Genomic DNA, 12,133 nt, shown 5'->3' with positions numbered 1-12,133 from the left:
CGAATTTAATGTGGGTGTAAACCAGACATTTTAACTGTTGTGCAATCCTAATGCGCCCTTCAGTTTATCGGTACTTTACAGTTTAAGCCTTCCATTGGAACACCCTCTATTGAGCTGACAGTTTGCTGGCAGCACACTGGTTTTTAGGTGGAGTTGCTTTTTCTTTAGTTCCAGCTAAAGCACTATGATTTAGAGCTGAGGAAGTGAAGTACCTCAGCAGGAGATGTGTACACTGTGGCTGACTCACACTGACCTTGGGGACAGTCTGAAATGTCTCTGCTCCACTCCCTGTAGCAAAAGGAGCTGATAACATTACCTTCCCTTGTCCTGACAATGCTGGGTAGGTTAGCTAAGTGACCGGGAAAGCCTCTATGAATGCTGTCTGATTAAGTGTCCTGTGAGTTCTTTTCCATCTTACAAAGCACTAGGATAGCAGAACATTGCATTTATAGTTCTTAAAAACTCTATAGTAAATGCTGAAGACAATAAAATTACAGGGGCAGGAATTTGGCCTGTAATGCCTTCAGCTACCCCTATACATAGTAAGTTCTCTGGTCTTTTTCTATACTTTCCCTTAAAGGTCCACCTTTGAGGTATGGGATGTAGCTCGGAGGTAGAGTGCTTCCTAAGCATGTGAGAAAAATACGAATAGGGTTTGGAGACATGGCTCAGCAGTTAGGAACACTTGCTGGTTGTGCAGAGGACCAACCTGAGTTTTTTAACTGCTGAACCATCTCTCCATTGAAAAATATTTTTTAATTATAGAAATAAATATTTTAGGATGATGAGACCTAGCTTCTTTTGCAATAAAACCTTTACTTGTTTCTGCTGGAAAGACAAGGAAGGAGAAAATTCAGGTTTTCTTTTCTTTTCTTTCTTTCTTTTTTTTTTTTTTTTTTTTTTTTTTTTTGAGTAAGTTTGTAATTTTCAGAATGCTAATGTATTTCAAACTTAATAGAATTTTTTTTTAACCTCAGTAACCAATATGTTGATTGATTATGACTCAGATTGTCTTTTTTCCAGTACTGGGGATATAGTGCTTGCTAGGCAAGCAGTCTGCAGTGAGTCCTGCCCTCAGCCCCTCACCAGGGGATTCTTCATAGCCTTAGCCTGAGCTCCATCAAGCTCCCCTGGCTAGCCTTGAACTCACACTGTAGCCCAATTCCTCCTGTCTCAGGCTATTGAGTAGCTAAGATTTATAGGCCTACACCACCAGACCTGGGTTGTGTTTTATTGAAACGAGGTTTCTCTTGTGTGGCCCTTGCTGTCCTGATCTATAGACCAGGCTTACCTTGAACTCAGATCTGTCTGCTTTTACCTCTGCCTCTGGAGTGCTGGCATTAAAGGCATATGCTAGCCACCACCACCCAGCTTTCTTTGTTTAATAGAAAAATTAAGTGTGCATCTATGAAACAGGTTCCTAGGCCACAGCACCCAAAGTCTTTGAGTAATGACGTGGCCGATCTGCTCCCTGTGACCGTCTGGTATCAGGAACACATGCCCTGGAACTAGGAGCAGGAGGGCCTGGTGAATGTCACTGAAACAGTCTGCTCTAGAACTTCCTGTAGCCAGGGGCACACTGGGATGTTGAACCTGTCTCAGTCCCTCCTTTCCTTGTCTGAGTAATGATTTTTATGCATCACATTCCTGTCTAGCTATGATCCTGGCAGGAAAAGCCTACTATGATGGAGTAGCCAAGATTGGTGAAATTGCCACCGGGTCTCCTGTGTCAACAGAGCTGGGTAAGCTGACCATCCATTTCTACAGAAACCTAGCTGCTGTCCTAGGAGATTATGTCAGGTGACTCCATCAAGAACACAACGTTGGACACTGTAGTTTGAGTTCACTTTTGCACATGAAAATAGAGTTTTTTGGAAGGCAGTCTGGGGCTCAGGAGCAAGGTGGAGGCCCCTTCCCAGACCTCTTAGGAACTCTGCTCCTGCCTCTGCTGCCTGGTTTCTGGCCTGTCACCTCAGATCTCTGAAGTTCTAGCTTGGAGAACTGTGACCTACATTTTGAACCAAGGTGGGTGAGAAAGGCCAAGTTCTTGTGATGACTCACCTTGTGGAAAATGACTCCTTGACTCCTGCTGCTGTATACCCTTGGCTCCCACTGCTTCCACAGTTGCCTTTGGTTGTGATTTTTCCGGTTTTGCTGGTATGAATGGATCCCCTGTGCAGGCAAGGAGGATAGCCACACCCTGGGCAGCCCCCGGCACAGCCAAGGGAAGCTGGGCTTCTATTTACAGAGCTATGCCACTGCGCTGCGGTCATCTCCTGCAGGGCAGGGCCACTTTGCTAATAGACCCACAGGCCACTCTCATCTTTAAAGTTTGTGGACTATGTTTTATTGTGTGGACGCTAAGAATTCTGCTTTAAGGATTCTGAAAACACAGTGAAGAGTGTGTGTTTAAAGAATGACATATCCATCTCTACTCAGTGTCCAGTAGTCTGAGAAACTCACTGACCACGTTCAAAGGCTGGAACAAGTTAAAGGCTTGATGCTGGTGGCAGGGGGCGGGACAGGTTGGGTTCGTGTTCTCTGGATGCTTTATGCCTAAAACAGTGGTGAAGCAACTTACAATAGACACTGTATATCTGCAGTGATGTCATATGAGCTCTAGCAACACTGTCGAGTTTAATGGAATCGATTGCATATGGTGTTTGAAAACCCAGCTCGTGCTCTGTGGGGTTTTCCCAGTGTCAGGATGACCAGATGCAGCTCTGAAGCACCATGGGTTTAATGACATGTCGCCAGCCTCATGTAGCAGGTAGTAATATTTTAGACATTTGGGGTTCTGGAAGCAGCTAAGCTGATAACAGGGTTCCAAAAATAAGATTTAATTAAGAAGAAACATCCCATTGTGCCAGGCATCAGGGGGAAAGGTCTGGCCCTCTCATTAGCACATATGGCACTCTGACTCAGGCCATTCAGCTCTCCGTTTTAATGTTTTATGGGTCTTGCCACTGTTTAAATAGGACTTCTGTTCCACACCTTACTTTATTCAGCTGCAAGTTGGTAACATTGAATCAACTGTTTCCACAGCAACAGTGTTGTTATAAACACCGCCCTGACACTCCCGTTTCAGTGCGGAAAGTATATTGGGAAGATGAAGGCTCCCTCTGTGCAGAGTAGTGCAGTGAAGCTCCTTCCGAGTTTCACTTTGTTCCCATTTGTCCATTTGCTTATGTCCACTGTCTTAGAGGTTTTTACACATTGACTTACTAGTTTGTTTACCCGTTTACAGTGTTTTCTCTAGGTTAAAAAGTTCACTCAGTAAGCCTTGCTTTGGGGGTCTTAATAATAACTTCTTTTGACTTTCATAGTTTTTCTTTTGGTACTGTTTAAAATACCCTACTAAATCTACTTAAGACTTAATCCAGATGGGGGAATAGCAGTCAAGTCACATATCTTTTTAAAGTAGAAGAGGAAGAAGGAAGAGAAAACCGGGCTGGAGAAATGTGAAGAAGTACTTGGCACCAGCATGAGGACCAGAGTTCGGATCACTAGCCCTCATGTAAAAGCAGAGTGTGGTAGCACATGCCTACAGTCCCACCACCAGAGGCAGAGACACGAGTCTCTGGGCCTCAGTGATCAGATAATCTCCTGAATAAGTGAACTCCAGATTCTGTGAGAGACAGTGTCTCAAAAAGGAGGCGGGAAAGCTAGTTTATTAATAAAGACATCTGACATCGACCTGTGACCTCCACAGACATGCATACGTGTTCACAGGTACCCATACACCTCCTACAAGGAAGGAAAAAAACCAAAGGTAGATTGTATTTCCTTCCTTTTCTAATACTTTGTGTGGCTTTGGATATACTGGTACTCATAACCTTATGAAACATAAAGTTTATTTAAGCCTGTCTCAGTTTGGTTTCTAGTTCTGTGATAAAACACCATGGCCAAAAGCAACTTGTGGAGGAAAGAATGCATTTTGCTCACACTTCCATACCAGTTCATTATCAAAGGCAGTCAGGGCAGAAACTCAAACAAGGCAGGTACTGGAGGCAGGAGTTGGCACAGTGCTTACTGCCTGGCTCCTCATGGCTGCTCAGCCTCATTTCTTTTCACCGGAGACCACCAGCACAGAGATGACTCCACCTGCAGTTGGGCCCTCCCACATTGTCAGTGAAGAAAATGCCCCAACTAGGTGGTATAGTGGGCTAGCCTGTGGTGCATTCTCTTCATTGGAGTTCATTCCTTCCAGATTACCCTAGCCAAAGGCAACATGATGGCACATGCTTGTAATTCCAACCCTTTGGAAACCAAAGCAGAAGAATCTTACCGTCAGCCTGGACCATAGAAAGACTGGGGCTAGTAAAATGGCGTAGCAGTAAATGTGCTTGCTGCTGGCTGACAGCCTGAGTTCACTTCCAGGGACCCATTGGTAGAAGGAGAGAACTGACTCCCTAAAAGTTGTCCTGTGGTCTGCACACACATTTTATTAACGCATTAGAAAAACCTTTAAATGAAGGACGGTACAGCTCAGGGGTACACTACTTGGCTAACACACAAAGAGCTCTGATTTCCATCCCGGCACACAGACTACAGTATACCGGCAGTAAGACCGTGAATCATGTCAAATTCTTTATTCAGTGTGTCTTTTGAATCTGTTGGTAAAGATGGAGTGGATTCTTAGCTATAGAAAGTTTCCATTTGGGCAATCTCACCTGGCATCTGTTCATCTGCTGCTCTGTGGATAATTTAGTACACTTCTGCTTAAATGTAACAAGATGTCCAGCTTACAGTGCTTTAAGCAATAGGCACGTTTATTGTTCCATGTAAAGCCTGCTGAGTCAGTCCTCACCAAGGATTCAGACTCCATCTTTTCTTGTCTTCACACACATTTCCTCATGCCAGTCTGATGACCACATTTATCTCCTCATTGTCCCCAAATACAAGGAGTAAAATGTCTTCCCAGGTGTGTCCTGTTGTAGAGGAACCATTGCCCAGAAGCTCTAGAAACACCTCCTCTCTATGCTCCATAACCCAGGTTAGGTCATCTGGTCCGTGCCCAGCTGTCAGAAAAGATTCCTTGGTGTGGCCAGCCAAGGACTGCAGAGGAGGAGGAACAGCTGTTAGGACACAGCCCTAGTATCAGGCATCTCTGGCATTAATGATCTGTTTTCAATGGTTTTGGGTGAAGGGCGGGACATCACACAAATGTTCCCTGCAGACATTTGTGGTGCTTCTGCATTTTTGCATGCGTCTCTGATTGGAGCGGCTTCCCCACCCCCTACATGAGCTGGTATGCATTTGCCCAGCATTTGTATATATCAGACCTTGTCACCTGTTCCCACGGGTCCACTGCACTTTTTTTTTCAGATGGCTGCAGCTGTCCTTCCCTGTCCAGTCCTGTTTAGTGACAAGAATCTAAGCACAAAGAAAGCAGCAGTGGGGACTTTTTGTTTCTTCCACCCACTGAGTTTTATTGCTCACCTTTGATATCTCCTGACCTGGGTTGGCTTCCTTCCTCTGCTCAGCGGCTGCTTTCCTGTGTGATTCCTACAGCCTTGTGATTGGAAATTAGGGCACTAGAGAGAAATCAGGCTATGACTGTGTCATACTTACCTCACCGTGTACCTGTACAGTCTCTTCTAGTAAGTGCCATTAGACACTGCCCGCTTTTGTCTAGCCACTGTCTCCCTCATTCTATAAAATAGCCTAAATACTTGCTGTGAGCTGGGCCCATGCCCAGCATTTCACATAGTTACCAGGTAGTTCTCACGGTAGGCCTGAGTGGTGGGCACAGGTGCCTTCTATCTCACACAGACAAGGCAGCTTGTCTCAGATCACTCAGTGGGTAGTCTGACTTTAGAATCTGATTTCCTGACCTTTGCACTGTCACTGAGGCAAGGGGGAGTAGAAAGAGCCAGCCAAGGAGCCTCTGAAGCCTCAACCGTAAGGGCCTTCTCAGGAAGGGGATGAAGCCAAGCCTGTGATCCCAGCACTCAGAGCCTGAGTTCGAGGTTAGGCTGGCAAGATGTACTGGCCATCAAGCCTGAGGACCTGAGTTTGCTCCCTGGAACTCACATGGTAGAAAGAGAGCCAGTTCCTAGACATTGCCTTTTGACCACCACATGCAAACACACCATCGACAGTACTGCCCATAACCCAGCCTCCCAAATTTTTATGTAATTTTAAAATTAAAAAAAGAAAAAATTATTAAAGTTGATACTACTGGCAGGGCACGCCTGGCCAGTGTATTTGGCGGAGATCAGTTCCCCTTGAAGACGATGGTTTCCCTCAAATGTCTGCTAACAGCAGGATTCAAAAAGTTAGTGATATGAAAATACAGATAAGTCACATAAATGCACATGCACACGGGGTCTTAACTGTCCACCCACATTTGAGTCTCATTAAACCCTCACTGAGAATGTGTGGGGAATGCTCCCCTCCCCCCACCATCACCCCTCCCCCACCCCCTGAGATCCTTACTCATTCCATTCATTCCTGGGCAGTGTTGTTCTGTAGGTTCCCAGTTCCCTTAGGGGTGGCTGCTAGGCTTAAGAACAAACAGTAATTACCTCCTTTGCAGAGGGAAGTGATAACCAATCAGGACAAAGCAAGATTTAAGAAGCCTAAGATCCCTGTGGAGGTGGGCAGGTCTACCTGTCTTCCTTCCATCAAGCTCTAGCCCAGGACAGTGGAGCCAGGCAACTGCTGACCACCCCGAGACAGGCTGCCTGTCACTGGAGAGACTTCCACAGAGGAGGTGGTGTCTGTTTGCTGGGTACAGCAGAGCTTGGGCAACACTTGGCTTTTGTGAGTGGGTTGGGCTTGCTTAAAGGAGGTGAAGGTCACGACTGACTTGTAGGCTGTTTGAAGAGGAAATGAGATAATGTGCCTCCCAGCTTCTAAAATATCAAAAGACTATAAAGATGCCTCTAGTCTCCACTTCACCGACATTTGGGAAATTAGCAAATACTACTGGTATCCTTCCTAGACATTCTTTCACTCACAAAGTAGGTGATGTGGGTCTGTAAGAACACACATTTTCTACAGCGACGCTTGGTTTTCGTCAGTCATTCCATTCTCTATCATTTCTTTGGTTTGTTTTCCATTCCTTTTCTTCTGTTGTTCTTTTTCTATTTCGGAGCTGGCGTAATTAAAACGTCCACTTTAAACATGTTAATTGCTTCACATGGTAATAATACCAGAATAATAACTGTGTAGTTGAAACCAACTGTCATCTTAATATTCAGTGAAGAAAATTGTAATTGCTGTGGGACTTTTAAGAAGGTGGATCTCTCTGAGTTCAAAGCCAGCCTGGTCTACAGGGCAAGTTCCAGGACATACAGGGCTCCACAGAAAAATCCTATCTTAAAAAGCAAAACAAAACAAAAGTTTGGGTTGGGAATGAATTTAGTGGTTAATTAAATTAACCCTGGCCTAGCATGCTTGAAGTCCTAGGTTCCATCCCCTACCTTGCAGTAGGGAAAAAATTGTTAAAATTCTCATATTATCCAGTTATGGTGACACACACCCATAGTCACTTGGGAGCCTGGAGCAAGAGGACAGCATCACCATGCAGGTGCACACTCATGCACACATGTGAGTGCATGCGAAAAGAGAGCGAGATTAAAATAGAAAACTGAAAAACAGTAGCCTATAACAGAAGGCCAAAGGAATTGATAAGCGTAGCTGACTGAGACAGTTGCCTTGCTCACATTCAGCAGACTCTGCATATGCAACCACAGGAACTAAAGGGAGTCCAGATTTATTGGCATAATTGAAGGAAGTGGTTGTGATGAAAGGATGAAGATGTTTCTGAGAAAATGATGCCAGCAAAATCCTTTCACATGAAAGAAACTCCTTAAGACATCTTGCAACACCACAACCACAAAGGGTAGAACATTAGAGGCTGTGAAGTGTATTCTTGATCTCTGTCCAGATCACTAGCACAGAGCTGCTAACCTTTGATACGTTGGCTCTGGAGGGGTAAGTCTTTGTATGCCGAGGGACTGACTGACAATTGGGCACCTGAGGCTCAGGATGGGGCTGTTTGCCAGCGAGTGGGTAAACCAGTCATGGCTTTTAGACGCTTCTGTGAATACTCATTGGTTCATGGAACATAGTGCACAGGGAGAGAATGGAAGCCTGTCCCCATGCCTCCAGACTCTAAATAGCCCTCTAGAGTCTCTGTCCTCCCTTTCTTCCTTCCTCCCTTCCTTCTGTCCTCTCTCTTTCTGGTTTTTGTTTGGGGTTTTGTTTGTTGTTTGTTGTTTTTCAAGGCAGTTTCTCTGTATGTACCCCTGGCTGTCCTAGAACTCGATTTGTAGACCAGGCTGCTCTTGAAGTCAGAAATCCACAGGCCTGTGCCTCCAGAGCACTAGGATTAAAAGCATGTGCCACCATCACCCAGGACACCATCCGGAGTCCTTTCTAATGAACCAGTAATGGTTACCTATTCTAAAAGATTCCCTTAGCCAAACCCATGAAGGACAAGGTGAGAACCCCAGCTTACAGCTGACTGGTGAAAGTAAGTCATGATCTATTTTCTACCAGATGTGAGTAGGAACAACCTTGTGAGACTGAGCTCTTTGCCAGCAGGATCTATCACCATCTTCAGATAGACAGTGTCAGAATTTAGTTTGAGGCCACGCAGTTGTCATCTGGTGAGACTGCTTTCTGGGTATGTGTGAACATGATAACAGAGGAATTTGAGTTTGCCTTTTCCTACCTTGCTCCTTACATTGGGAATTAAACCCACAGCTTTGCGTATGTCAGGCACCACTGGTCTGCATTCTCCACCTTTTTCATACACGTCTAAGATCTAAACTTAGAAGGGATGTGACAGTTTGGTAAAGCACAGAAAAGGGGTTTTAGGTCCATATATAAAGTTATCTGAGAAGCCATCAAGCACTGTTAAATTATTCTTGAGAAATTGTTCTTGTTTGATTTGAGACAAGGTCACTCTATGTAACCCAGGTATGTGCCACCACACTTGGTTTACCCTAAAGCATCTTTGACAAGAGAAGTCAACTGGTATGGTGGAACCCACCACCTAAGTACTCAAAAGACTAAGGCAGAAGGAGCACAAGTTTAAAGGCCACAAGTTTGAGGCCAGCCTGGGCACACGCCTATAATGCCAGCACTCTGGTGGGTTGTGGGGTTGTGGCTAGGTAGGAAGATCATATACTCAAGGTCATTCTTAGCTACATGATGAGTCTTCAGGTCAGCCTGGGCCAACCACTTGAAACTTGTCTCAAACAACAACAACAAAATTCTTAATATCATGTAAGTGATTAAACATGAGTGATCTTGTTAGAGTTTGATAGGAAAAACTTGTTTCTGGCTGAGTGTGGGGGCTTAACAGACATTATCAACATGACCCCAACAACCACAGCACTCTAAGGAACTCAGTCCTTTACCCCTTGGTCTTGTTGGGATTAATAGACTCAGAGCTGTGCAGTGCTATAAACAGGGTTCGGCAGATAAAATGGTCTAATCCATTGTGTTTAACTGTTAAATAACTCACAGGGCCAAATTCATGGCCACAGGCTGCCAGGGTGTGACCTGTAGTCACACACATAAAACTTCATGCCATGTCCACAGCTCAAGTTGGCATCATGCTGACCCCCGTCCAGCACATAGAGAAGAAGCTCAGTGTGAGAAGTTGGGCTTGGCTCTAAAGCAAGCAAAACTTAAGTTTTTTAAACTTAGGAAGTACTGAAAAGTTGAAACAGAAAACAGCCAGGAGAAAATGTTTTAGAAAAATATTTCAAAGAGCTTCTGAATCACTTTTTTTGATTATTTAAGCAGGAAAAAAAAGTTGTTTGCATTTATTTATTTATTTAAAAAAAAAAAAAAAACAGCCTTTCTTCTGGGAATTTATAAACATGCTTTGATTTTTTTTTTTTTTTTTTTTGCTATCTTACCATTATATAAATTTAGGCAGTGTTATTCTGTTCCAATTTAATAAAGCTGTTTCATTATTTTGAGTTAAATATTTAATTTCTTTTTACACTGTGTGTGTGTGTGTGTGTGTTGTGTGTGTGCATGTATACGGCAGTGCTTGTATGGGAACAGAGGTCAACCTGGAAGAGTCAGTTCAGTTCTCTCCTTTCAAAAGGTTAGGGACTCAGTCTCTGCAATGCACCAGGGTGGCAGGCTTTGTGGCAGGCACCTTTACCCACCGGACCACCTCCCCAGACTCCAGACCAACTTCTTAAGTGGAAAACAAAATATATTCTTTCTGTAACCTAAAAAATTCCATGGATTTCCCCCTTCCTCTACCCCTTTCCCTTTCTTTCTTGACTTCCGAGTCATCTCCTGTAGCCCCAGCTCCCTCAAGCGCACAGTCTCAGCTTCTGCCTGCTGGAAATACAAGCATGTGCCAATGCGCCAGTTCGTTTTCTCTTACTGATTTCAGATAGACAGTCTTTACTCTTAAAAGTAAGAACAGAAAAGGGTATGAAGGAATATTTACGCCAGGCTAGGAGTATGGCTCAGCGGGTGGAATGCTTACTGTGCGGTGTAAGGACCTGAGTAGGATTCCAGCATCTGCATGGAAGCCTAGCATTGGGGAGTGTGGAGAGCAGGTGAAGACAGCTCCTGGCTCAGTGAAAGACATGTCTCAAAACAGGGAGCCGAATGTGGTCCTAGCACTTCTAATCTCAGCACCCAGGAAACAGAAATGGAGCTCTGTGAGTTCAAGGCCATCCTGCTCTCCATAGTGAGTGAGCCCCAGGCCAGCCAGGGCTACATAGTAAGACCCTGTCTCAACAATGATGTGGACAATGACAAAGGAAGACATTCAACATCAACCTCTGTCCTCCACACAATCATTCGGACATGCGTACTGATTACAGAAGTGTGGTTATTACATTCATATGACGTAAATAAAACAAAAGAATTCAAAGCAGTCCGTGACAGGGACAGCAGAGCCAAACCAGTTCCGGCCAACCCAAGTCATGTGATCGTTAGTTACAGGTTAGGCTCCTTTTAAGGAGATTACCCACAGCAAATAAGAAATAGTGAGATGTTCATCGGTTTACCTGACAGTACCAGCCACATGCCAGGCACTGAATACACACTCACTCTGCTGTCCCTGCGACAACTCTATGAGAAGTAATCAGTAACGCCACATCCCTTTCACAGAGGTAGACATAGGTCAAGGAGTCACTTGCCCCATAGCTACCAGTTGACTAGATCTAGGCTATGTCCTGTTGTGCCAATTTAATTTTCGTGCATGACAAGACACACTTTTCTGACGTGCCTTCTCATACGGCTGTCAGATTATCTTGCTGCTGTCACTCAGCAGATTAACGCTAGCGTTAACCGCGCAGCCTCCGTAAGGCAGAAACAAACTCAGGTGAGTGAAGTCTCCATTTTCTGTTTTTCTCAGATACCATTTCATATTTCATATTAGGTACATTGTGTTTACTTTGGGACAATTTACAATATGACTGCTTCTTCCAGCCTGTGTGTCACACACGCACACACATGTGTATTAGAAGCCAGAATTCAACTTCATTGTTCGGGATCAGGCAGTGTTCCCCTGGAGCAGTTTTTTTCTTTTCTGAGACAAGCTAGACTGACTGGTCATCAGGCCCTAGGGTTCTGTCTCCACCTCCACAGTGCTGGGATTACACACATACCACCACTACCACACCCAGCTTTTTATAGACGTGCTTGGGTGTTGAACTCGGGTCCTTATGCTTGTATGATGGAGCCATCTTGCCAGCCTCCTATCCTAGCTTTTAGGAAAAAGATTATTCCCTTTCTAATTCATTTAATGAGGGTGGGAGCACAACATACGTGCCATGACATGTGATGGGGGCAGAGGAATAGTTGATTCGCACCTTCCCATGTGATGGGGGCAGAGGAATAGTTGATTCGCACCTTCCCATATGGGTCCCGATCACTGGACTTGGGTTGTCATCTCATAGGCCCTGTAACATTTTCATTACCTGATTACAGTTTAGAGCAGGGCAGGAAAGAAATATTTAAAAAAACAAAACAAAACAAGAGTTTTTCCTGGAATAGTCATACTGGTATAAATATGTGTACAGTCCTAAGGGTTTAAAATGCCCTGTGTTGTAAATTATTCACTTTACTGAAGTAACAACGTGTTCACATATTTATTGTACTGTCACCTGTCACTCATAAAGACCTCAGTTACGAG

At 44.5% G+C, this 12,133-nt stretch overlaps 1 protein-coding gene across 1 annotated transcript in view; it reads left to right on the top strand.

The window, feature by feature from the left end:
- BAIAP2L1 (BAR/IMD domain containing adaptor protein 2 like 1) overlaps window positions 1–12,133 on the top strand; it is an 80,606-nt gene that overhangs the window by 31,929 nt on the left and 36,544 nt on the right. The window contains exon 3 of the mRNA XM_080940536.1: window positions 1,656–1,742. Coding sequence (XP_080796662.1) covers window positions 1,656–1,742 — 87 coding nt within the window. The remainder of the gene's footprint in view (window positions 1–1,655; window positions 1,743–12,133) is intronic.

This window comes from Micromys minutus (assembly GCF_963924665.1).
Source record: "Micromys minutus genome assembly, chromosome: 29".
In the NCBI taxonomy this organism is placed as follows: Eukaryota; Metazoa; Chordata; class Mammalia; order Rodentia; family Muridae; genus Micromys; species Micromys minutus.
The sequence above is the reverse complement of the archived record's forward strand: the minus strand, read 5'-3'. Positions and strand labels throughout refer to the sequence as shown.